At 38.3% G+C, this 26,074-nt stretch overlaps 1 protein-coding gene across 3 annotated transcripts in view; it reads right to left on the minus strand.

Moving 5' to 3' along the window:
* LOC139935347 (Y+L amino acid transporter 2-like) overlaps positions 1-25,242 on the minus strand; it is a 33,973-nt gene extending 8,731 nt beyond the window's left edge. The window contains exons 1-9 of one of the 3 annotated variants that reach the window (XM_071929883.1): positions 23,954-25,242; positions 9,908-10,033; positions 8,673-8,769; positions 7,605-7,649; positions 5,871-5,994; positions 4,588-4,691; positions 3,028-3,124; positions 2,076-2,225; positions 556-733 (exon numbers count right to left, since the gene is read on the minus strand). In XM_071929883.1, the coding sequence (XP_071785984.1) occupies positions 556-733; positions 2,076-2,225; positions 3,028-3,124; positions 4,588-4,691; positions 5,871-5,994; positions 7,605-7,649; positions 8,673-8,769; positions 9,908-10,033; positions 23,954-24,536 (1,504 nt within the window). In that variant the 5' untranslated portion in view covers positions 24,537-25,242. Of the gene's footprint in view, positions 1-555; positions 734-2,075; positions 2,226-3,027; positions 3,125-4,587; positions 4,692-5,870; positions 5,995-7,604; positions 7,650-8,672; positions 8,770-9,907; positions 10,034-13,149; positions 14,340-19,825; positions 20,910-23,953 lie in introns of those variants that run through there. The other 2 variants (XM_071929885.1, XM_071929884.1) reach the window with 2 other exon arrangements.
* Positions 25,243-26,074: the final 832 nt, after the last annotated feature.

Below are 26,074 nucleotides of genomic sequence, written 5' to 3' on the forward strand. Positions count from 1 at the left end.
TTTGGCCTTATAAAGTCGCAGTACAGTGAATGTTACATCAGACCATTTGCAAGTATTGATAAGTACATTCACAAGGCAATAATAGGCTTGCCTTGTACTTATTTCAGAGGACACCTGATTGGAAACAATGGCTTTAATAATGCACTGATTTTGTGTTAGTCCATTTCAGCTATGGAAAAGCATCCATGGTTGCCTTGGCTCATACTTCTAATATCAAGTCTTAATGATGTTTAAATTGATGCAACCTTTTCCATGAAGGACATTATTGAATGGCACTGAGTAAATTAAGCAATCAATGTCCATCATTGCATTGGCAAACAAAGAGCCAATTTAACAATCAATTCACATCTATTATATATCAAGATAAGGTCATGTGGATTTCATCAAGGATCACAAATGGATTCATAATAGAACAAGGTCTATATTTTCAGGGAGTGTGTCAAAAAATTGATAATCATGCATTACTTTCATATCTTTTTAAAGTGTGAATCTATCAACGATAAGTTGAGATAGAAATAAAAGAGGAAGAATAGAAAATACAGCTTAACAACTTACGACTAAACTGAACCAAACACTTTGGCTTCTTCTTCCACCAGACACCGATGAAATAAACAGGAAATCCAGTCAGGGTGATTAAAACACCAATCAGGGTATCCATTGGGGCTGCAATGGTTCCCATGACAACCAAGAACAAACAAGCACCCACAAAGATAATGGGCAGCATGATATTCAGCTGTCGACAAAAACATCACAAATTGATTATTAATAGGCCTGGGCGAATTATTCGAATATCCGGTTAATGGCGAATAGGTTTTCCTATCCGTAACCGCGAATGCCTTTTTTTTCTTAACCGGATATCCGCATAGGGCGCGAATAGCTATTTATAAACCGGATAGCTCTGTAATTACAACCGAGTAACCGGATATTCTTTAATATCTGAATATCCGCGGACGTCGGGCGACAACTGATATGAATGATTTGTCTGAATCCTTATGAAACTTCTATTAAGACAGCATAAAATAGCATAAATTAAGTATTAAACTATGCTCACCTCCGTGAAGAGTTAAAACAATGACATTTCTGACGTAATTTGTTCAAAGATTACAAAAGTTTTCCTTCACGTAGAGTGAATCACGATCAAAAGAAAAAGCAAATCGCCATCTTTAAATTAGATCCGGTCATTTTTATGAATGAACCGAGTGACACTGTCTAGAACTAATATCAATCCGCCCATAAGATCTCATTCACAAACGAACAGCGCCCTCTAGCAGAAAAAAAAAAAAAAAAAAAAATCTTTTTTTTTTTCAGCGCCCTCTAACGGTGAAAAAACTATTCGAATATCCGGTTAATTTCGGATAGTTGGCCAGCGGTATCCGAATAACAACATTTCACTATTCGCCCAGCACTAATTATTAATAATCTGAAAACAATTTGTGCACAGAAATTCTGAGGCAGTGATTTGATGCCAAGATAACAAATGTCTTCTACATGTAAGTCAATTCTGTATTTCCCTTTAGAAGTCTGCAATGACATCTAGACTCAATGTATTAGAGTAATAACTGCAAGATAACTGGATCTGACATTATGAGAAGTACAATTATAGAATGAGGCATTTTCACCGGAATCAGGAAAGAATTTTCTTTTTTAAATGCAAAATGGTTTGGTAAAAAAGAGTATATTTCTTTGAGTTTTAAGTTTTGCTTCCTTCTTTATACTTTGCTGAGATAACAGTTTTTGTTACCAATTCTCCTTAGGCATTTCTTTTTGGAACATCACAAAATCCATCTTTTGATTACAATGTGCAACTTATAATAGATGTTAAATTTGCATCGGGGATAAAGAATATTAATTTTGGTTTTTACCCATACACTGATGTGTGTTAGCACTGTATACTCAGTACATTCCCCGAGTCCCGTGAAAAAATATCACAGGCATGTTACTCGGGTGGAATTTGAACCCACGACCCTTGCAATTCTAGAGCAGTGTGTAACTTAATATTTTTAAGTTATGAAAGTTTTATTTCATAAATTTTGTCTAATTGAAATGTTTTCCAAGAGACAATGATTAAGTCTTACCTTGATTGGTCTAGGTAGATCAGGTTTAGCCCATCTCAAGTACAACTGACCAGCTACAGCTGCTCCTATGGCCAACCATGTCATGAAGCTAAAGTAATTCAGTAAGGTCTCAATCTTCTCAACAAACACGTACATGATTGATAGAAAACACTGTGTACAAAAGAAAACAAAATCATCTTCATATTCTTCAAACTTCACTGTAGTCTTGTACATGATGCTTGCTACAAACAGCAAGTGGATTTATAAACTAATAGGTTGCACAACGTTGTTTGTCAAATGTATCTTGTTACATGTAGCACGGCCCAAAATGAACCCATGGCATCCAGAGCAATAGACCGATCCATTAGGCTCCGCCCACAACAACCTGTGTGCAAGAACACATGAGCCTCTCCAATGCCTTTCTGCACAACTCTACCGCGCGCGCCAAGCATGCGCGCACGCATGTCAGACTTGATTTGTCGGACCTTTGTTGCGTTGCGATTGGTCAATACGCAATACGGCAGAGCTTAATAGATCGGTCAATTTATGTGGTGTGCTGTGCTTTTGCTGTGGTGCCCTTTGCAAAGTTCCAATACAGATTGACATTTTCCTCATAGAAGTGTCCCTTACCAGAGGGAAATTACTGTGACCCCTCAAGAGAGAAGTTCAAGACCTGCAAACAACCCATCTACGTATATAAGATGCACAACTTGATGACCAATTCAAAGGACTAAATACTTACAGCACCACTGTATCTTCCTCATGTACAAACAATAGGTTGTAACAGATCAGACTGTTTTGAACCAACTTTCTGGCGTGAACAGAATGTGCACTACGTGGTCACAACGTTCAACACACACAAAAACTCTTTCACTGTATATTTTTCTCGTATGCCTTTCACACATGTTGGGAAAAATGAATTCAAATAAAGCCAGGAAGTGAACAAATTGTAACAACATCTATTTATTCATACCGTGAAAATGAGCGACGGTAATGGAGTCTTGCGTTTGACTTGAATCATGGACATGACTGATGGTAGCTGGCCTTCCCTGGCTCCAACAAAAAACAACCTGTCAACAACAAAAATGTGTCAATAACTTGACATGAAACAAGCTTTAACTCTTCTTGGGTTTTATAGGTCTGGTTGATAAATACAATAATGAGATTATCTTGGTCACTCAATGAAACAACAATATTGAATTTAACAACCCTAAGCCTGAGTATAATGTCATACTCCATCAACAGCTACATAAAGTTTAAAAAAAATAGAGCTAAATTGCATTTGTGCACAAATGCAGAGCTGTTTCGTCAATAAAATTTTCAAATTTCTCAACTGAGTTTTAAATTGGTTGGGTATTCAAAGCAAATTGCCCAATGTGGCATAAATAAAAAAATTATTTGGATTATACCATGTTCAGATAGCAATTTATGTGTTAAAGGTGCAAAAATTGAAAAAATCATAAAAAATCACGTGATGACGTGATCATGACGTCATGTCAGATTTCAAAAGAACTTGTCAATAGCCAACAACTTACCAAGTTTCAACATGATCGCATAATTACTTAGGGAGTTATATTAGTTCAAAAAGTGCACCTTTAAGGCCGCGTCACGTGACCCCTGATGACGTCATTGATCTGAAACTTCACACATATGATGGCTGCCTGACAGTTAACGTGTGTGTAAAATTTGAAGTGATTACAAAAAACTTCACCACACACATCTTCAAAAAGTCCATTTTGACGAGTTTTCAACCTGCCGCTAGAGGGCGCTGTTGCAATTTGTGACGTCATCGATATATTTATTTGAACTGCCCACCCTTGCTAGACACTTATGTCCTTGGAAAGCAACTTCATAACTTTTGCCACTTTTGAGTTACAGGGCACTTCCGTTTTTGGCCCATTTTGACCGGAAGTAGAGGTCATGTGAGGTCGAGCACAAGATTAGAAACAAAATGAAGACCTAATTTATCCCTACCCAATCCCGCAAACAGAAACCTACAGTCTCTTGTGGCTGATTTGTTATAAGTTTTCAAACATTTAAAATACACCACCTTTAAGATGACGTCACGTGACTTCTGATTATAATGACATCCTTGTTTCGCAATGATCATTGCACCAATACCTTTCATCCCTGAAAGTCTCATTGCAATTGCTCTTTGGGAACCTTGCAAATCAGCACTTATTTGAAATTTTTCTGAAGATGACAACTTTAACAAAAACAAGAGCTGTTTCGCTGCGCTGCGCTACGCTACGAAACAGCTTAAAAAAAATTATTTTGAAATAGGACATTGGTCCATTACTGATGATGTTATTTTTTGTGACTAAAGAAAACCTTGTGGGGTAGCATTGTTTCATTGTGAAGCCTGTAAGCTGTCCTATGTACTGTGTAGCCCACACACATACACAGTGAAATAAAAGGCAAACACTTGTTAGGACCCTTAGGCTTCACCGATGGGACACACAAACCACTCTATGCCATTCTTGCTTCGTGATTGAAATCTTGCTAAAAAGTACCATCACAATAAAGTGCTTACCTAGATAGCGACAGGCAACCTCCGTTAACACCCCCAAATGTTGACATGGCAACAGATACAGGCATTATCCATGCCATTGGCCCAAACAGCTTCTCACCAAATGTCTGCAACATTAGCAGTAAAGAAATAGATTGAGTGTGGGGTCTAAACAGCCGATAAATTTATTTTTCCATTTATTAAGATTTAATCAATATAAACCACAAGATTTTACTGCTGATCAGATCCTTGAAGTTCAAGCTTATCTTTTATTGTTTGATAGTTTCACTTTGATTTGGTTTTTGCACAGAAATGTTTTCAATTAATTAAATCAAACAGATATTGAATTTGAGCTCATGACTGGAGCATAAATTCCTCTTTCTGGAATGTACACTAAACAGACCCATTTTTTTTGCTGAATAACAAGGCAACGTTTTAAACAATATTATACTTAAAACAATTTTAAAATGAGGTTGTAGACTTAACTGGTTATAGCCCACTCTAATGAGGATTGTATATTGCAAAATGAGTGCATCACATAACTCGATTTGACTTTGGAATGAAGCCCCTTGTTTATCATTTTTGGCTCTATAAATATGCATCAGCTACAGAACCTATTGATAAATCAATGGTATTGATTCGCTTTCCTGGATCAAGTGGTTTCCAATACTGCCCCGGCCTCAATAACATTGCTATACCACCCCTCTGGTATAATGGGTTTGCCCATGATTGTGATGGAAACCCAGGGTGTGTAGCTGCAGGTAAAATACACACATTGCATGTTCTCTAACTTGTTGTTCAGGTCAAAAGTTAATACGTTGATTCTCTGGACAATCAAGTGCCTCCCATATCGGCATCTACACTCAATTTGTTGATTGACTTTTTGTTTACCCAAAGTCTAACCTATAGACCTCAAGAAAGTGCAGTTTTCTAAAAACAACACATTTAGAAGATTCACAAGACATCTGACTGTGTTCTTGATTGATGAAGATTTGACAAGGAAAAACAGCTGAATCCCATCAAATCCAAACATATTTTTTTGTCTTAAGAAAACACAGCAAAGATGTACAATGTCTTTACTTGAAATAATTTCCTGGTTAAGCTTTGGTTTAAAGATGAGGAAAAATGGGCCTATTTCACAAAGAGTTAAAGACTAGTCTTATTACGAATCCTAACTTAGGACTGGCCATAAGTTTTTAATAACCCCTAGTCCTTACTCTTTGTGAAATCGACCCCAGCCTTTTTTTTAGTTTACAAGATTTCAGTTTGATAGAGGACAATTTGGCAACATTTGTTAGACAGCTTACCACAGCCACTGCATTGGAGTTCTCCAGCTCCTCTGGTGTCAACACAGCAAAATACGCAATGTTAGCCAGCACATAGATGATGGTTACTAGTGGAAGCGAAACACCAATAGCCCAAGGTAGATTTCTGAAATATCAAAGAAGGTTTCATGAGAAATAGCAAAATTGAAGTAACAACAACATGCACAGCTGTGTTTGGGATGTACATAACATACATGTTTCGGGAAAATAAATGTTGACAAAGAATCCTTCAATACACAGCAGGTGGCACCCACTGGTGGCACCACTGACAGGAATAGAACAGTATTGCTTTACACTTGTGGTAACACTTCTTAAAGGCAGTGGACACTATTGGTAATTAATCAAAATAATTATCATCATATCATTAAACCTTTCTTGATTACGAGTAATGGGGAGAGGTTGATGGTATAAAACATTGTGAGAAACAGCTCCCTCTGAAGTGACATAGTTTGTATATACTCAGCGCCTTGAGTACCTTGTTTGGTAGATATGTGCGCTATATAAGACTTTGATATTATTATTATTATCATTATTATCTTGAAAGGGCAAAGGCACCTAATGGAACATTTCACAGGGCACCAAGGCAATGACCAGGGCCTAATCATGTTTGTTTAGACCAAATCAGTTTTTTTTTACACAAACAAGTTGGACTGTAAGTGTCAGAGGGTTTATCTTTAGACTACTTTGGATTTATGTAGAGTTGGTTTAACCCAATTGATGACCAGGCGACCATTGAAAAGACAAGTCAAAACAACAACTTGATCGTCACACAGATGCCAAATTGAGCGCTTAACTCACCGAAGGCTCTTTTGCTTTAGGCTGTTTACGGAATCCTAAATACCCCTCCAAACGTCAACTGTCACAATTTAACACTGACTCAAAAATTGTTTTTGTCCTACTCTTACCCAGTGAATTATTAACGCATTTGAACATTAAGTGTAAAAGAAACCTGTTCAGGTAAAGATTACATTTGTTTGCCTAGTATATATCCCCTTCTGGGGCGTTTGAAATCATAAGTTGCCAGGAGCAGTATCCATCATGACAGTAGCTTGATTGATTTCTAAATCAAGTTCCACAGTCAATTGAAAAAGGTACCAATGTTAAACAGCAGGAGGGTTAAGCACAAAGCTTGATTTCATATAACCATCATTTACAGGAAACACTCAATTAATTTATTTTATTATTTGTTAGAATTCGATACACAGTACAGATGTTAAAATAGGCTTTTCCATAGCTGAAATAGACTAACACAAAATCAATGAAAACACCTTGCAACAACACTAACCCTCTCACACCATCCGTTCTATCACAACCAACAAACAATGGTACGTTGAGATACAATTGGTGCACATGATGTTCTAGCTTCAAAGGGGAACGAACAAAACATACTCTGTTGCTTCCCAAAAGGTTAAGGTCCATCTAAGCAAACTCATCATTTGAGTTGTGGCAATACAAGGTTACCATGGCAGGCCTGTATGCGTCGTTTTTGAAAGGCCAAGGGCACCAAGGCATTTTCTCCTTTAGTAAAGGGCACCCTATGAGTAAATTGTAAATTTCTACTGTAGAGCATTTCAAGGGCACCAAGGCAAAGACCAGGGGCAACGGAGGCAATCGCCTTCGCTGCCTCCGTGAAGTATCAGGCCTGCCATGACACAAACTACAAGAGAGGATACACATACATGTACATATAAAGCTGCAAAACCATTCAATATTTACCTATAAGGATTCTTGATCTCTTCGGTCAAATAGTTCAGATAATTCCTGAAAGAGGGAAATGAATGAATTAAATGAAATGGGTCAGTTCATTTGGATGTCAATTGAAAATTCTCCTCACTATTCTCAGCAAATTAAAACGACAGATTTTGAGTTTCCTAAATATCAACTGAAACGAATGATCAATGATGCAACCAGCCTCATAGAGCATTAGGTGTTGAAACATTGAATTTATATCCATCTAGAGAAGCAGCAGTGACCAAACTCAAACATGTTTTAGGGAAACATGTTTAATCTATGTAAGAAATGTGGCCTATTTGTGTTAAATGTAAATATTTTACTTGTTGTGGCAAACTGTTTTGATCATGGTATCTTGAGAGAGCTATTTCTAATCTATCAGGTACTTCCATCACAACTAGACCTTAGCACTATTGCAGTGTTTTATTTCACTCTCTTGTAGCAAACTAACCAAAAGCTTTAGTACAAAGATTTGTTGATAAGAGTTTAGAAACCTGGGTTTGTGCACAACTACAGTGACCTTTGTACACTTTTAAAGCATGATGGAAACAAACAAAAACTAAGTTTCCATGGTTAGTTTGTCACATTTGTGATTTATTATAAGAGGTAAAGTATAGAGCAGTGGAGAAACTGCAAATGGATCAACCTGGATGGACTCAGTGGGACATAGATGAAAAGAGCAATTAAGATAAATGTCAAGTGACAAATCCATGAAACATATGGAAATATTAATAATGCTTAATGCATTCAACCGATAAACGTTTGAAGCCAGTCATGGGAGAGTGAGTTAAAAACATACATATTGTCCAAGATTTCACAAGTTCATAGTATGGCATTAATGATTGTTCTTACTGTAAAATAAAGAACATGTTTTGAGTAATCAATGAATAACCGGGCAATTTAACAAGGGCAACGTTCTTCCTTAGATCACATTTGAATGATTTGGTCAACCTTTAATCCTCAGATTTCAATAACAGAAGAAATCTACATTTAATACATTCCACTGCATTTATAGGTTGAATTAATCCTACTTTGTACTTGTTAACAACTTACCAAGCTGCATAAGCAAACAGGCCACCATAGAAAGCCAATGCTATGTCACTCCCTCCCTTGCTGTTTTTGAATGGTTCTTGGAAGTTCTCAGTGTGACCTAAAAAAGGGTACATGTGAAACAAAGATACTGAGTATTGGACCAGTAACCAGCTACATTACGTAACCATGCACATGGAACTAATCACTCATGTTCTAGTATATGGGAACAAGGATGGGAGCTTTTCAATCTACTGTCTCTATTAAAGCAATCGCACAACATTGGTAAACAGTATTGTCCAAAGGCCCACACTTTGTGTATCACAACTTAAATGAAATAACAAACCTGTGAAAATTTAAGCTCAATCGGTCATCAGAGTCGGGAGAAAATAACGGGAAAACCCACCTTTGTTTCTGCACGTTTCACAGTGTCATGACATGTGTTTTTATACAAATCTGTTATTCTCGACATCGAGAATTTATAATTGTTTTAATGTTTTCTCAAAAAGTAAAGCATTTCATGGAATAATATTTCAAGGGAAGTCTTTACCCATTACCTTCTGTAAACCCTGTAAGTAATTTGTAAATCTGTGAACTTTTAATTTTTGTGCTGTTCAGAGAGTGTCCAATGGCTTTAATACTGGTACAATTCTGCATAGTTTGCATTAAAGGAATCTGCTAAAAAGGTAAAATCTCTTTTCAAATTAGTACTACAGTTATTTCAATGTGGCAGAGTAGGAGAACTCACAATCTGTTTTTATACTTAACAACTGAATTATTTTTTGCTTCAGTTGAGTGAACGCATATGATGAAATTGCACAAACCTCCAAATGTACACAATAATGTCAGGTACGGCCATGCATGTACTATCTACATATCACCAACATATGGTAGATATATTCATGGGGACAAAAACTAATTAAGTATCTTCAAAGTACAATAAATTAAACTTAAAAATATTATGTACGTTACAATTGCTGGTACAAGATGTAGAATAAACACTGATACTTTAGTAACTGCTTTTATTTTTGTAATCAGTGATACTTTATGTTGTATTTAATGGATCTTAATGTCAGCTTCACCAAAATATACATGAAATATATATACATTTTTTAATATTGCTGTCTTTTGTTTTGGCCTGTATTTTGTACACGTAGGCTAAACAACCTTGAACATCAGTTTAATTTAATGATGAATAGTTTAATGTCACTTTCTGAATAAACCTCACAACACCTCTATATTCTTTGAAGAAGACTTACCCATACAGATGTAGACAAGACCAGACACAATGATGACCAACAAAGCGAGCACCTTGGCAATAGTGAACACATCTTGTACCTTAGTTGCCCATGGAACGCTCCAGCAGTTAACAAACGTCAAGAGAGCTGCATTGTGAAAATACAGAAACAAGTGAGGTTATATTAAGAATCGTGATAATAATAGTGGCTTCTTATAGCACTCAATTTGTTATAGCACCCAGTAATGTTTTATAAGGTCCAGCGGCACAATATGCTGCAAATCAAGCCAGGAACACCGGGGCAAACCCCTCCTCTCTACGGTATGGCACTGGGTTCTTTTAGGTGCGTTAAGCCAGGTCCATACCGACTGAAAATGAATGTGATGCGAATTTGACATAAATTTGACGTCACAACTCTGTTTTGGCAGCGATATTCGCAAGAGAGTTGAGCACAACTCACCTGCTGCCAATTATTTTCACTGCCAATAATCTGTGACGTCAACATTTGTATTGAATTCGCAGGAGGAATGAACCTGGCTTTACACAAGGACCTACGTCTTTACATCCCATTGGAAGGATGCAGCAATGATTGCTTAAAATGAGGTCCTTCATTGATTAAAGCCAAGACTTGTACTGTTATGAAAATCCTACTAGATTTGAGCTGAGACGGCGTAATTTATTTGAATTTACCATAATAGATGGGGCGGGGAGGTCACCAGTCACCGCCAAAGTTTTCACAGGTCATATTCAGGAATATTTTAAGGTTGATTTTTTTGGAGAATGTCGTTTAAAGCAACAAATATTTTTGTTGTAAAATATGCAATTTCATCTGCAAGTTTAGGATCTTTATTTTAAATATATCATTTTTTTGTTCATTTTTTTTTTTTGGGGGGGGGGGGGATGGGGGCGGGGAATTATGTCAAAGTATTTTCTTCTGGATGCAAAGGGGGAAATAATGGATTCTTCATTTTGTTAAGAATGGGGGCAATAGAGTAGATCCAGCAGTTAAATTTCTTGTTAATCTTGTCCATTCATTATTTACAATACTAAACTCATATTTGAATCCTGTTCAAATAGAACGCCAGTATCTAACCGCAAATCAAACAACATTATCAACAAGTATACCAACAAGGAAGTTAGTGCGCAAACAACTATAGCTTAAATAAACAATTCAAGCAAGCTTCTTTTGTAAAAACTGTTTGTGTCTAAATAGAGCCATAATCACTCTTTAAATTAAAAAATTAAAAACATTTATGTACTATCCTTTTACATTTAAAGGGATGCTGCAGTGAATTAAAATAAAACAGTTAATTTTGCAGTCATTTATTTCTGATATATGTATTGAACATCAATAAAATCTGTTTTGTTTTTTCCCCGACATATCTCACTTGCGTAATTAGCGAATAAGTCATGCCCCCCCTTTTGTGGATTGTTACCGCCCCCCTACCATCGACGTCACGTCGGGAATTCAAACATATCGTCGGCAAAAAGAGTCTGGTCCCTAACTACACGCGCCTAGGTACCAGGCCACACAGTGCACACGTCTCTATATGCACACAGCCAGGGGGCCCGACGGCTCGGGTTCCCGACATGACGTCACATGAAGGCTCCCTTTTAGGGGCGGGTAGGGTTCCCCTAATCTCTTGAAAACCACTATTAAAATACTTGCGCATTAAATAAAAAATAAAAATATTTCAGGTTTAAAAAGTCATGTTTAATCGTTTAAATAAAAAAGTAAAAAACACTGCAGCTACCCTTTAACTAAAAACTAACATTCCATATTCACAGCACTGATGGTCAAATGAAAACCAATGAAAGAAATTTTTAAAAAGTAAGTCTTTAGAACTACATTTGGTAAATGCATTATGGCTTTATACCTCAAATACTCTGTAACAGTGTATAGCGCACACCTGGCCAACCTTGAATTTGGCGCCACTTTTGCATTTGTGTCTTTACAACTAGGCATTTTAAACACTTTTATTTGTCAACTCAACACTGTCCTTGACAAAGAAGTTAAATATGGACATGGTTCACCTACAACTACACAAGACTGCACCTGCGTAAGTAATTTAACAAAGGACGTTGAGGTGTCATTATTTAAGCAAATAATCACAAAAGCCTGAAATAACAACAACCAATACAAAGCTCCATGTACATGCCACTAACAAAACTATTCTGTTACAAATTTGGTTTCTTCCCTTTTATTAGTGCAATGGACGGCATCGTTTTATGTTCAGTCAAACTTCATTAGATGTTAAGCTCAGCATCATAAGTTTGTTTTCTACCCCTCTGGTTAACTAACCATTTGGTCATAATTCCTCTTGCACATCTCTAAACACTCCCGTTCCCCTTTAACTAAGCAGGTGACTGCACGACAACAAGGTATTCATCATGATGCCAGTACAGCCCCATTCTACTTCTACAGCCAGTCAACTAGGGCTAAATGCAAGTTTAAAAGCTCGGTTTATCATTCATACAAATGCGAAGCAAACTTGATGTCACAACTCTACTTTCGCAGCGATATTTGCAAGTGAGTTGAACAGAGTTAAACTGCTGCAAATTATTTGTTGCGAATTTGTGTTGTCAACATTCGCTGTGCATTCCCAGAAAGTATGAACCGGGCTTGACTAATTCTACAATGAAAGTGGTTGTTTCGACAGCGTAAAAACCCTCACCACCGTACAAGTCAACACAATAGCAAGTGGGCCTGTTCTGTCCCAACTTGATTGTGTACAGTACCTAGTACTTACGTAGTAAACTAATATATTACCCAGATTAGCAGATATAGAACTGCAGAAAAGATTTGTCAAATTTTATCACTAGGTCTGTCGCTGCTAATTGTCCTAGTGTCATAGTCTTAGGCATGACAAAAGTTCATACTATTGTTCATTGCTTAAGTTCATAAAAACTGTTTAAAAAGTTCATACTATTTAAAAAGTTCATACTATTGCAGTATAAACATAGGATGCGTAATGATGTGTAGCTCCTGCGGAGTCCTGGTTAGACCATATCCCAACTGCAGAATACCTTAAAAAACATTTTAACAATTGGGTTCGGTTGTACATGATTATGACATTGATAGGTATACCCAATCAAGTAAATTAAAAACGTGAAAGAAGGGATTACATATACTTATATATAACCAAACAATTTGCCAAAGTTTAACATGAGTTGGTCAGGAGGAAGATTGAGTCGAGTGAGGGTTAACTTGCAAAAAATGTGGCTACTTAAAAAGTTGAATTAGTCAAACCATGTAAAACTTACCGAGACACAAGATGGTTAAAAGGCGAATAAAGATATCTGGAGGTGGACAGTCTGGGTGAGGGTAAAACGGTTGAATTACGTAATATGCAAATGTCATGGCAACGATGGTCTGTCCAGTTGGATTGATTATCAATACAGTAACCCACAACACAATGAAGGCAGGCAAAGAGCCGAAGGCATACAGAATATAGGAATATTCACCACCAGAGGCGAGGATTGTTGTACCAAGTTCAGCAAAACACAAGGCCCCAATCAGAGAGAAGACACCAGAAACTACCCAGACAACCATAGACATTCCTACGGACCCGGTATTCTCAAGAACACTCTTAGGAGACAAGAAGATTCCAGAGCCGATGATACAGCCTACAATCAGAGAAATGCCATTAAAAAGTCCAAGCTGTTGTTGCAGTCTAATTGCATCGCCACTAGGTCGGGCATCGGAGTCAGTTCCTTGGTCTTCCCTGCTTGGCGAGTACGGCGGGGGTTCGGAGGAAATGTCCGAGCCGATATTGTCACTGTCTACTGTCGTATTTTGTGGGTCAGCTATTTCAACATTAGAGTCATCCATCTTGTTCTGGAAGTGAAGTCTTTTTGTTCTATTACTCAATGTCGTGTTGCTTACCACCAGAGAGCAAAGGACGACTCACTCCCAAGCACAGAGAGGTGATGTACCTTACACGCCGGTCTTGTCCAAAAAGAATGCGTGGTCAAAAGCGTGTGTCCTTCCTGACTAGACTGTGTGTGTAGGTACGCTGTTGTGCATGGAGCAATGTGTTGTGCTGGTTGTTAATTGCTGACCAAAGCCCTTTTCGCCGACAACAGATTTCGTTCTCACAAATGTGATATAACGGTAAATCAGATAGCCGATACGTATTCAACTGAAAATATACTGTGAGTGTGTAGTTCATTCACAAATATCGACCAAACACGTGCACACACATCGAACAATCAGACCCCAATAATCTCATCTCAGCAGCACAACAAAGATTTACTGTGCACGTCCGTTTGGCGGGAATTATGCACACAGTACACACGGAGGCGATACTGCATGTGCATACGTCGTACTCGTCCCCCACACCACCACCACCACACGAGCGCCCCGCAAAATCCAAGTCTTTGCATGTGTTAGTAGTGTGTACAGGCTCACTCGTGTGATTGCATCATGTTATCATTGTTTCCACGTGTCTGTTTTCGCCCACACTCTACAACCGTGTGAGGAGGTTTTGTAAAATTCATCCATTAGCGTACCGTTGTATTTAGGGGCGTGGTTAACTTTCGTCCCGGCTGAATACGCTCAGTGCGCACCAAAGAAGTCAATATTACTTCTTGACAATAACAGGACGAGTGTGATCAATTGTTTTAATTTCGCGATGGTACAGAAGGGGGCTTAAAAAAATAGAACACGATTCAAATGTTTTTGTGTTGGTTTAGGCCAAAGCGTGAAGGTTGGCGTGTTCAGGTTCTGGAACTTCTGGTCAGTGTTGCTCTGGAAGAAAACAGTTTTTTTATACAACTCAAATTTTGAAGGTTTGGGAAAGTGTTTATATACTCAAAATAATTTCGTCAAAATGATACGTTTACACTGCTACTCGATAATGACTTATCTTAAAGGAACACGTTGCCTTGGATTGGTCGAGTTGGTCTTTGAAAAGCGTTTGTAACCGTTTTTTATAAAATGCATATGGCTAGAAAGATGTTGTAAAAGTATAATACAATGATCCACACAAACATGCCTCGAAATTGCACGGTTTTCCTTTTAGTCGTCAACTAACACGGTCGGCCATATGGGAGTCAAATTTTTGACTCCCATAAATGGCCGACCGTGTTAGTTTGCACAGTAAAAGGAAAACCACGCAATTTCGAGGAAAACTTGTGTGGATCATTGTATTCTACTTTTAAAACATCTTTCCAACCTTATGCATTTTATTTTAAAAAGGTTACAAACGCTTTGTATAGACCAACTCGTCCGATCCAAGGCAACGTGTTCCTTTAATGGTGGAATAAAGTTCTCAAAAATACACAGCGGCCACAACTTGTGTTCTGTTAAAAAGCCTCCGGCGTAAACGTTCTGTCTTTTAAATTCAAGGGTCTATAAGAAATGTAGTTTGTCCACCAATGTATTGTGTATTTCAAGGGAGAGAAACGCGACATGCATCGAACTTGGCATACCAACATACAATGACAATATTAACTGCCTTGTGTGAAAAGTTTCTTATTTATTTAGTTAGTTTGGTAAATAACGTTGTATATTATTATTATTGCCAGTTCCATCCAAAGCATGCCGTCATTATATCAGATCAGTCCGCCAACCAAAACAATCAGACAGCGATTTGTTAATGAAGATACTATACTGGATGAGTTCTAAAAACTGCGTGATGTGGACATTAGCATAAAAAATAGTATTAGCGCGCGCACACTGCCGACGACGAAACCATTTTAATCCAGGGGGCATATTTTTTCATTCATAAAAATAGTACAATGTAAACAGTCTAGTCAGGGTCAAGTACACTCGTTGGGAGGGGGGGGGGGGTGGCACACATAATTATTCATTATAAGCCATATGTGTGTTGATATAATATAACGAGAGTAATTTTTTATAAAACGTGCAAAAGGCATCTATTCTAGTTCTACACATAACTAGCACTTACCACTTGCAAACCTAGTTCGGTACCCAAGAGAGGATACATTATATTTTGAGTTCATGGAAAACTTCACTCATCTCCCGTAAAATGATACCAATCAACAGAATGGTTCGTTACGTGGACATTGCAATTGCAAAAGTAGCTGGAGTTTTACACAACCTGTGTACAAACCATTCACATGGGTGTATCATTTTATGGCGAAGAGTTAAAGGGTTGGTCGAGTTGGTCTATGAAAAGCGTTTGTAACCGTTTGTTATAACATGCATATGGTTAGAAAAATGTTGTAAAAGTAGAATACAATGATCTTCACAAATTTGCCTCGATGTTGCGTGGTTTTCCTTTCACTTTGCGATACTAACACTGTCAGCCATTTATGGGAGCCAACAGTTTGACTCCCATGAATGGACGACCGTGTTTGTCGACGAGGTAAAAGGAAAACCACGCAATTTCGAGTGATACTTGTGTGGATCATTATATTCTACTTTTGAAATATCATTCTAGCCATATGTATTTTACAACAAACGGTTACAAACGCTTTTCAAAGACCAACTCGACTGATCCACGGCAACGTGCTCCTCTAAGATATTCGCGTAACCTTCCTTGCCAAGTTTAGAAACATGTGCATTTAGCTTTTTCGCGCCAAAGCCTATATAAATTATGAGGTAAAGAAAATGACAATGAAAAGTGCGATCGAGTGACTCCTAATATTTTAACACAACTGGCTTTAGATTGATCCCTGTCTCAAACCACTTATTCTATTGAGAAACCAACACCGGTTGATCGATTTCCAAAAAGGCGTTCAATGTCGAAAGCGGGTAAAACCCCTTTGTTCAGCCCCCCAGGATGTGGGATGAATGCCAAAATAGAGAAGGAAGGAACGTCCTTGAAAATTACCGCGAAAAGAAAAATATCTCCCGCCACGACATTGGTGTTAGAGGAACCTTGTACACACAACGATTGAATAGGGTCAGTATTTGTCAGCTTTTACACAGAAACAGAAGCGTTTTAAAGAGTTTTAACAATTCGTTTCTATATACCCACAAATTGTCCATTGACATTCAATTAATGTAAACATAAAGGCAATTTTTATGCAGAACTCGCCTGTGAATCTGGTTGACCATTATGAGTTATTTTGCGTGAGAGTAGGCCTATTAACAATTTTTTTAAATGTTTAACGTAGGCCTATAACATGTTGTAACTTAAAATGTCACATTGCATAGTAAGACAACGGATCATAACCGAAAGGTTTACTGCACCTGTACAATCAATTAACACTGAATCAGATTCGGACATTCATGAACAGCTGTGTATTATACTAACTTTGTTTTGATTTCATAAACGGGTGTTTCGAGTTGAACCTTCGTGTTTTTTCGACTTGGACGGTATTATAAACGGAAATTTCTCTGAAGGACAATTTTTAAGCCTGGTCTTTCGCGATATTATTCATATATTTTGTCAATAAAACTGCATTTTGTTAAAGACAGTGGTACTATTGGTAATTGTCAAAGACTAGTCTTCGCAATTGGTGTATCTCAACATTTGCATAAAATAACAAACCTGTGAAAATTTGAGCTCAATCGGTCATCGAAGTTGCGAGATAATAATGAAAGAAAAATATCCCTTGTAACGCGAAGCTGTGTGCGTTTAGATGGTTGATTTCGAGACCTCAAGTTCTAAATCTGAGGTCTCGAAATCAAATTCGTGGAAAATTACTTCTTTCTCGAAAACTATGGCACTTCAGAGGAGCCGTTTCTCACAATGTTTTATACCATCAACCTCTCCCCATTACTCGTCACCAAGAAAGGTTTTATGCCAATAAATATTTTGAGTAATTACCAATAGTGTCCACTGCCTTTAAAGAAAGACATGCGTGGTGACAAAACAGTCGAGTCGTGCTCATGGTGCAGCCATCTCATGGTCCAAATATGGTGGTGACCGCAGTGCATAATGCGACTATGACAACTCGTGTATCATCTTATGTTGAGAAGTCTCGCATCAGTGTGAACTCAACGTGATTCATCGTTCTGATCAGGCATGCTAGTTGAATTCAACAAACATTGCTATTATATGCATGAGGACTCTTTTAATTTGAATAACGTTTTACGCTTTCAACTCACAACATTGAAGGGCCTAATGATGTACTCTTAAATATTGTCAAGCAAACCTTCCAAATGGTGCTGATCCCAATTTAAAGGAACACGTTGCCTTGGATCGGACGAGTTGGTCTATAAAAAGCATTTGTAACCGTTTGTTATAAAATGCATATGGTTAGAAAGATGTTTTAAAAGTAGAATACAATGATCCACACAACATTACCTCGAAAATGCGTGGTTTTCCTTTCCTTTGCGAACTAACACGGTCGGCCATTTATGGGAGTCAAAAAGTTGACTCCCATAAATGACTGACCGTGTTAGTCGACGAGGTAAAAGGAAAACCGCGCAATTTCGAGGAATGTTTGTGTGGATTATTGTATTCTACTTTTACTACATCTTTCCACCCATATGCATTTCGTAACAAACGGTTACAAATGCTTTTCAAAGACCAACTCGACCGATCCAAGGCAACGTGTTCCTTTAATGTATAATTAAACTAACACACAGTAATGATATTTGAATAGCGACAACAAACCGCAGTTTAGAGTCAGCTGTAAAGAAAAACACGTGGGCTAATCTCGTGTGGACAGGATAAAAAAATACATAGATGAGGCGTTTCCCGATGCGAATCTAACCATGGAGGAAGAAAATAGACTTATATTAGACTAACCATGACTTAAGTTCCTCCATGGTCTAACCACCCGGGTTTGGCTAATGTAGGACCATAGATAATGTTAACACTTTTGCCATTCAGCTCACACACAGAGACTAATGCCATCCAATCAATATTTTACCCCTAATCTCTTAGTTATAAACCAGACGAGATGTACACCCATTAAAACCAACACGTTTTGATGACGACTTATCAAGTGTCAGCTCGACCTTGTCCTCTCATTAACAACAATTATACAAAGCGTGGATAATATCCGGTCACAGGTCAATCCATGTTATAGAAGGGTTTCTTCATGATAAATCCGAGGTCAGGCATGGTCGGACCACGGTCGGGACGTCGGACACAGCTTGAACAACAAAATGGAAACGACTATATTGAATTTTCTTGCGTGCTGGCTGGGTCCTTGGAACACGTTTTTTACATTAATTTTGCCCTGACCTACCCAATCCAAAAACTATTCAACACATATTGACCTGTCTGATGGCGAGCCATTAGACCAAAGATTAAAATACCAGTTAATCGTCCCTTCCCTCATTTTTTTTACGCCGCATCCTTTTTATATTTTTTATTTAACAGTTTATTTTTCAAAAAGACAATTTGTTTGTGTATTTCTCATTAAACTTACACATCTTTTAAGATCTCATCAACCAGATGTAAATGGAGACTTTAAACTGATAAACTGAAGAATTAGTGGCCAGTTTGATTTCAAATGCTTGGGTGGGGCGGGCACATTTTTAAAGAAATACTAAAATAAATATTGGATATGCCCTCTACATCCTCTTTTGGATAAACCTGGATAAACCATCAACTGGTATTTGTTTATTAGCAACAGTCTTTAAAATGTCGTAATGCTATCGACGACTTCTTTAGTGATTTTCAAGAAATCTTAATTTAAACATAATATTTATATTTAAAGATAACTAAAACAAATTTAAAATTATATCACTATTTTTAAATACGTAGCTTGTTTGGATAACTTTCCGTATGGCGCCACCACTTTTGCACAAATTTTTACAAAAAGGGATATCTCATTGAGGTAAATTAGATACTACTATATTTATTCATATCGAATGAAAAAGTGGTGGCGCCATATTATACGGAATTTTGTCCGAGAGGTCATCACAACAGTAACAGTGTCATTTTTCTTGCACTGTTTGGTCCATGGACTCATCATGGAGAGTCCACCACATTAGACTAATGTATCTATAATCAATACCTGTACGTATAAAGCAAGGCATTATTTCAGAAGTAGGGTTAAAATATCTTACCGAGGCAAAGTATGGCAACAATTTGCACAACGCCGGCTGACGGGTTCTCACAATCACCAACAAATGGCTGCATTACATAGTTTGCAAATGTCAGAGCAATAATGGCTTGCCCAGTTGGGTTTATTATGATGAGGGTGGCCCATAGTAAAACGAAGGCAGGGAGCTCACCAAAGGCGAATAAAATATAGGAATATTCACCACCAGAGGCGAGGATTGTTGTACCAAGTTCAGCAAAACACAGGGCCCCAATCAGAGAGAAGACACCAGAAACTACCCAGACAACCATAGACATTCCTACGGACCCGGCATTCTCAAGAACACTCTTAGGTGACAAGAAGATTCCTGAGCCGATGATACAGCCTACGATGATCGTCATGCCGTTAAAGAGTCCAATCTCTTGGCGAAGTCTGACAAAACTTGTGTCCATCATGTCCATCTGCATGCTTTTCTTTTTGCTTCCTCCTCGTCCAATTCCTCCTCCTCCAGTTCTGTCTGGACTCTGTTTGTCGGCAGTCATCTTATCGTGCGAAATGGCTCCTTTGCTTGGCTCCAAACCTCCCGCCATCTTGGGCACTGATTTTGCACAAAGTACAAAACTGATGAAGACCTCTCTTCCAACGATTTTTCGTTCCGGTTAAAAAACCCAGCCGTTACCACAAATTCAATGTTAAAACTAGTGACTAATTAGGATATACATATGACACCCTACACACCCTACGTCGTTGTTTTTAACCATAAACAAATGTAACTGTCTCACTCAGTACAGCTCTCCGAGACACTCATGTCGTGTGTGTCGTCCACACATGTTTATAGTACAGGTGCTGTGTATGATACGCAGTTCCCGCGGATTTCTGGTAATGGCGCGCTTATCGACGTTCGGCTTACAACTTGATCAGCGTTCCCCGTCCACAGCAACCAGACGACCTAATACTATAGCAAACAATGGCTTGAACGGAGTGTATTCAACGTCCTTCTCAATTATTCAGAAGTCTGCAAGGTCGGTTTATAATAATACGGAGTACACAGCAGTAGGCAACACACTGTGAGCAGTCCGGTTGATTCCAACCCACGCAAACTATTTTGTTGTTCATTCATAAAAGGCCGTTCTTCCTCCATGGTCGTCGTACGTATTGTACGTCAGTACACACGTGACAGCAATATCCACATACCTTTCAGGGAATTGATGAGCGACGGTTTTCCTCGGAAAGGGGCGGCTTATATAGCTTTATTGACATGCTTACATCGTAGAGTTAATTGCAAATATATAGTATATAATAGGACAGGAGAAAAATGCTTAAAATGTATTGTAATATTATGGGGGCCGGGCGAACGGGAATAATGAGTAAAATGCAACTGTATTTTGTTCTTCGAACAAAATGATCGAATTGATAATGAGTTGGACTGGAGCTATAAAGATGACACTGACCGTGTAGCTTCCATATGGTGCACACCAACACACACCCAAAGCAACCACCAAGAAGTGAAAACTGCTACAAAGACGGTGTTAACACCGCTTTGGCAAAAAAAACCTACTTTATGTTTTCACGGGGAATTTATACTATTTTATTTCGTTGCGACAGTTTATATAAACAACCCAGTGGTTTTGGGTCAGTGTTACTTTCTAAAACAATGAGCATTTAAAGGAACACGTTGCCTTGGATCGGTCGAGTTGGTCTTTGAAAAGCGTTTGTAACCGTTTGCTTTAATATAAAATGCATATGGTTTAGAAAGATGATTTAACAGTAGAATACAATGATCCACACAAATTTGCCTTGAAACTGCGTGGTTTTCCTCTTACTTTGCGAACTAACACGGTCGGCCAAATAAAAATTTGACTCCCATTAATGGCCGATCGTGTTAAAGGACGAGGTAAAAGGAAAACCAGGCAATTTCGAGTGATACTTGTGTGGATCATTATATTCTTCTTTTAAAATATCTTTCTAATCATATGCATTTTATGACAAACAGTTACAAACACTTTTCAAAGACCAACTCGACCGATCCAAGGCAACGTGTTCCTTTAATATATACATAAATTATACCATTTCGTTAATTAACAATCTTTGTCTTTGATCCTCGCACGAACAATATTAGGCAAAAATACAAACTATTTTTGTCAATTAATTGTTTATAGCGCACTTGACAATGTTTTCCATTGTTTTTATAACCAACAAGTGTTGCAAAACTTCTTGTTATGGTTTACATACCAGCAAAGTAAGGTTTTGTTACCTTAAAAAAAAGAAACCTGACATTGACAAGCATCGTAAAACCATGGAGGTAGAAATAATATTTCTACCCGTCCACGATAAACCATAAGAGCAAGGTACACAAATTTCACTGAGGCCTTTACCTGAGGCGTCAATGAGGGCGCTATACGCTCTTATTTGCCGATTGGAACACAAAACTCCAACCCAAATTTACCAAACGCTCAAAATGACTCTCAGGCTTCGCGTTCATTTGTAAATATTTATTTATTAAAAACGGAAATAATGTCGTTTATAATGTCGTTAATCTCCTAAGTAATTGCATTGTATGGCCTATGTGATTTCCTAGCCACTCTGAATCATTTGCCACATTGTGTGTCCCAATAAACGCAAATCTTCTTCTATTTTGTTATGTGTGCTTTACTCGACAAGCTCTAAGTTTTTATATGGGTATCACCTCCGTCTCCATTTCAATGTTTTGTTTAAAGCAATTATACACTTTCGGTAAACAGTAATGTCCAAGTGTCACACTTCGTGTATCACAACTGATATATAAAATAACAAACCTGTGAAAATTTAGGCTCAATCGGTCATCGGAGTCGGGAGAAAATAACGGGAAAACCTACTCTTGTTTCCGCACTTTTCGCCGTGTCATGACATGTGTTTAAAATAAATCCGCAATTCTCGCTATCGAGAATTGATATTGTTTTAATGTTTTCTCAAAAAGTAGAGCCTTTTAATGGAACAATATTTCAAGAGAAGTCTTTCCCCATTACCTTCTGTAAATCCTGTAAATTATTTGTAAATCTGTGAACTTTTTTTTTCTGTACCGAAAGTGTATAATGGCTTTAATGTTCTTTTGCTTTATAAGAATGTATTTACTAAATTATTGTTCGTCTGAAACCACTATTCATAATGATGTATGTCTTTTTTTGTCTATTGTGTGTATGAATTGAATTGACATATATTAAATAAATGTGTTTATTTAATCCAACACTGCAGTTGAACCGACACACACACACCGCATGGTGCCCTCTTGCAGATTAACAGCCTACAATCACGGAGTTGGGGCGCTTATATCTGCACGTTACGCCACAATAAAATACGTGAACGTCAACGTCAACGTCAACATAATTGTGTTGTTTCTGATCTGGGTGACGCCTGACCACTTTGGGCGTATTGCATGGTCACGTACTATGGCGTCTAGCGCATGTACGTAGCTGACGTGAATGTAAGCTTCATAACGTGAAATGTTACAATTTTCTGACGTCTACGCGGAACGTGCAGCTAAACCTCCATAATATTGGGGGCGTTTTTTGTGGCTGATGATGCAGGAGGAATAACCGCAATATCAGACTTGTAAGTTGTAATCACCGGTGCACCTAAACAAGGAGAACAGAGTGCTAGCTAATTTATTATTATTTGTTTGTTTGTAAAATATTCTATATTAGACAAGATTTGAGGGCCCAAGTAAAGGGTTTCAGTGTACAAACAAAAAGTATGTCAAATTGTGACCTGAGGGTTAATGTTGACTTCCAAATTGATGTATTTTGGATGACATCGGGCCCTAAAAAAATGTGTCCAATCATGGAGGTAGAAACCAATGTGCCCAATTTTATTATTGTGACCTGGGGTTGACTTCCAACTTGACACGACGTTTTCTCAAGCCCATAATGAATGGCTTTAGAGATCCACGGCACGTATACGCCACATAGCTGAGACCTTTACTTGACAAGAGATGGGATTTATTGAGTTTATTGACCCCCCCCCCCTCCCCATTTAATCCGATGCGCATGCTGCTTGGCCATGATATAATTATAATCCCATCCATGTTAACTCATAGTTGTTGTTTTTTTAAATCATCACATTATACACTGGGCTGTAAATATTAATGAAAAATAATGATGAGTATAATATGACTTACCTACGCACAGAACTGCCATGATTCTTATGAAGAGGTCTGGTGGCGGACACTCAGGATCAGGGTAAAACGGCTGGATGATGTAACTTCCAAATACCAGTGCAACCAGCATGTTACCCGTAGGAACAATGATGACTAAAGATACCCAGAGAACCAAAAATGCAGCTAGATCTCCAAAAGATGCCTTGATGTAGGAATACTCAGCACCAGATTCAGTAATAGTTGTACCAAGCTCAGCAAAGCAGAGTGCACCAACTAGAGAAAACAAGCCAGAAACGACCCAAACCACCATGGACATTCCTAAGGAGCCAGTGTTTTTGAGAACACCGCCCGGAGTAAGGAATATTCCTGAGCCCACAATGTTTCCAATAATAATGGTAACTCCACTGAACATGCCGATCTGTTTGGTAAGGCGGACCGTGTCCGACTCGGCTGTAACCGGGTCCGAGGTAGCTTCAACCCGGTATGCATTCCCGTTCTTGGCCTTCGTCATCTCGTCGGTCTTTCCACTTCCTTTCAATATATGTGTTCTCCCCGGTTCCTCACCCGAACTTGTTTTTACATCTTCACTGACCATTGTCGGCATTATTTAGGTGCAATGCTAAGTTCTGATTGATAGTAATAGCCAGAAACTACAAGTTACCAGTGGCATTTTCGTGCACTAACCATGCCATTCATGAAGTGTCCAGGGAAATCAAACAGTTCAGCCGGCCAATCCCGCACTCGATGCAGCGTGTGGATCCTGAATGAATCACTCACGTTTCTTATGGCCGGTAGACTGTTAATAACCAATATAGCCATCTGTTGCTTCACTCTAATCCTTTCTACACACATCGCAAGTGCCATGCCACACCATCACTAAACCACGTGTTCATGGGGGAGAGGTGGACGTGGGCCGGTCAATACACAAATCCGCATCACCCAAGTGTGAACAAAGCTGGCGGCTCGGGCTTTAATGTGACTGTAATATTGCGGTAGACCTACCAGTGCCAATGGATGTTAAAGGAACACGTTGCCTTGGGTCGGTCGAGTTGGTCTTTGAAAAGCGTTTGTAACCGTTTTTTATAAAATGCTTATGGGTAGAAAGATGTTGTAAAAGTAGAATACAATGATCCACACAAACATGCCTCGAAATTGCGTGGTTTTCCTTTTACCTCGTCGACTAACACCATCACTAAACCACGTGTTCATGGGGGAGAGGTGGACGTGGGCCGGTCAATACACAAATCCGCATCACCCAAGTGTGAACAAAGCTGGCGGCTCGGGCTTTAATTTGACTGTAATATTGCGGTAGACCTACCAGTGCCATGTTGGTGTAAAGTCTGATTAAAGGAACACGTTGCCTTGGATCGGTCGAGTTGGTCTTTGAAAAGCGTTTGTAACCGTTTATTATAAAATGCATATGGGTAGAAAGATGTTGCAAAAGTAGAATACAATGATCCACATAAACATGCCTCGAAATTGCGCGGTTTTCCTTTTACCTCGTCGACTAACACGTCGGCCATTTATGGGGGTCAAAATTTTGACTCCCATAAATGGCCGACCATGTTAGTTTGCACAGTAGAAGGAAAACCACGCAATTTCGAGGCAAACTTGTGTGGATCATTGTATTCTACTTTTAAAACATCTTTCCAACCATATGCATTTTATAATAAACGGTTACAAACGCTTTTGTTTTGACCAACTCGTCCGATCCAAGGCAACGTGTTCCTTTAACAAGGGAGCCGATAATGAAAATGTATCTCTTGCACAATGATGCAAAAAGTTAGTTCATACTTTGCCCACATAGTTTATTTTGCAACCCACAACAGAACAAAGATAACAAAAAAAAAATGACACGGCACGGACCAGACTATTCAATAACAATAATTATCGACACCACAGTCTTAGTACAATGATCTACAAATAATTATATAGTGTTCAAAAGAAGTGCTGTTTCAATTTCTTTGAGAATGAACTTAAGTGAACGAGACTTTTTAATATCAGAGTTAAGGTTGATCCAGTGGGTGCCACGAGATACGTGTTGTTTTGGGAAAACGTTGTTCGGTTGAATTTTGTATATAAATCATCTTTTGAAACTGCACGAGTTGAATAATTATGGATTGGTGAACGCATTATAAACAG

Source organism: Asterias amurensis, chromosome 3 (assembly GCF_032118995.1).
Source record: "Asterias amurensis chromosome 3, ASM3211899v1".
NCBI classification, from domain to species: domain Eukaryota; kingdom Metazoa; phylum Echinodermata; class Asteroidea; order Forcipulatida; family Asteriidae; genus Asterias; species Asterias amurensis.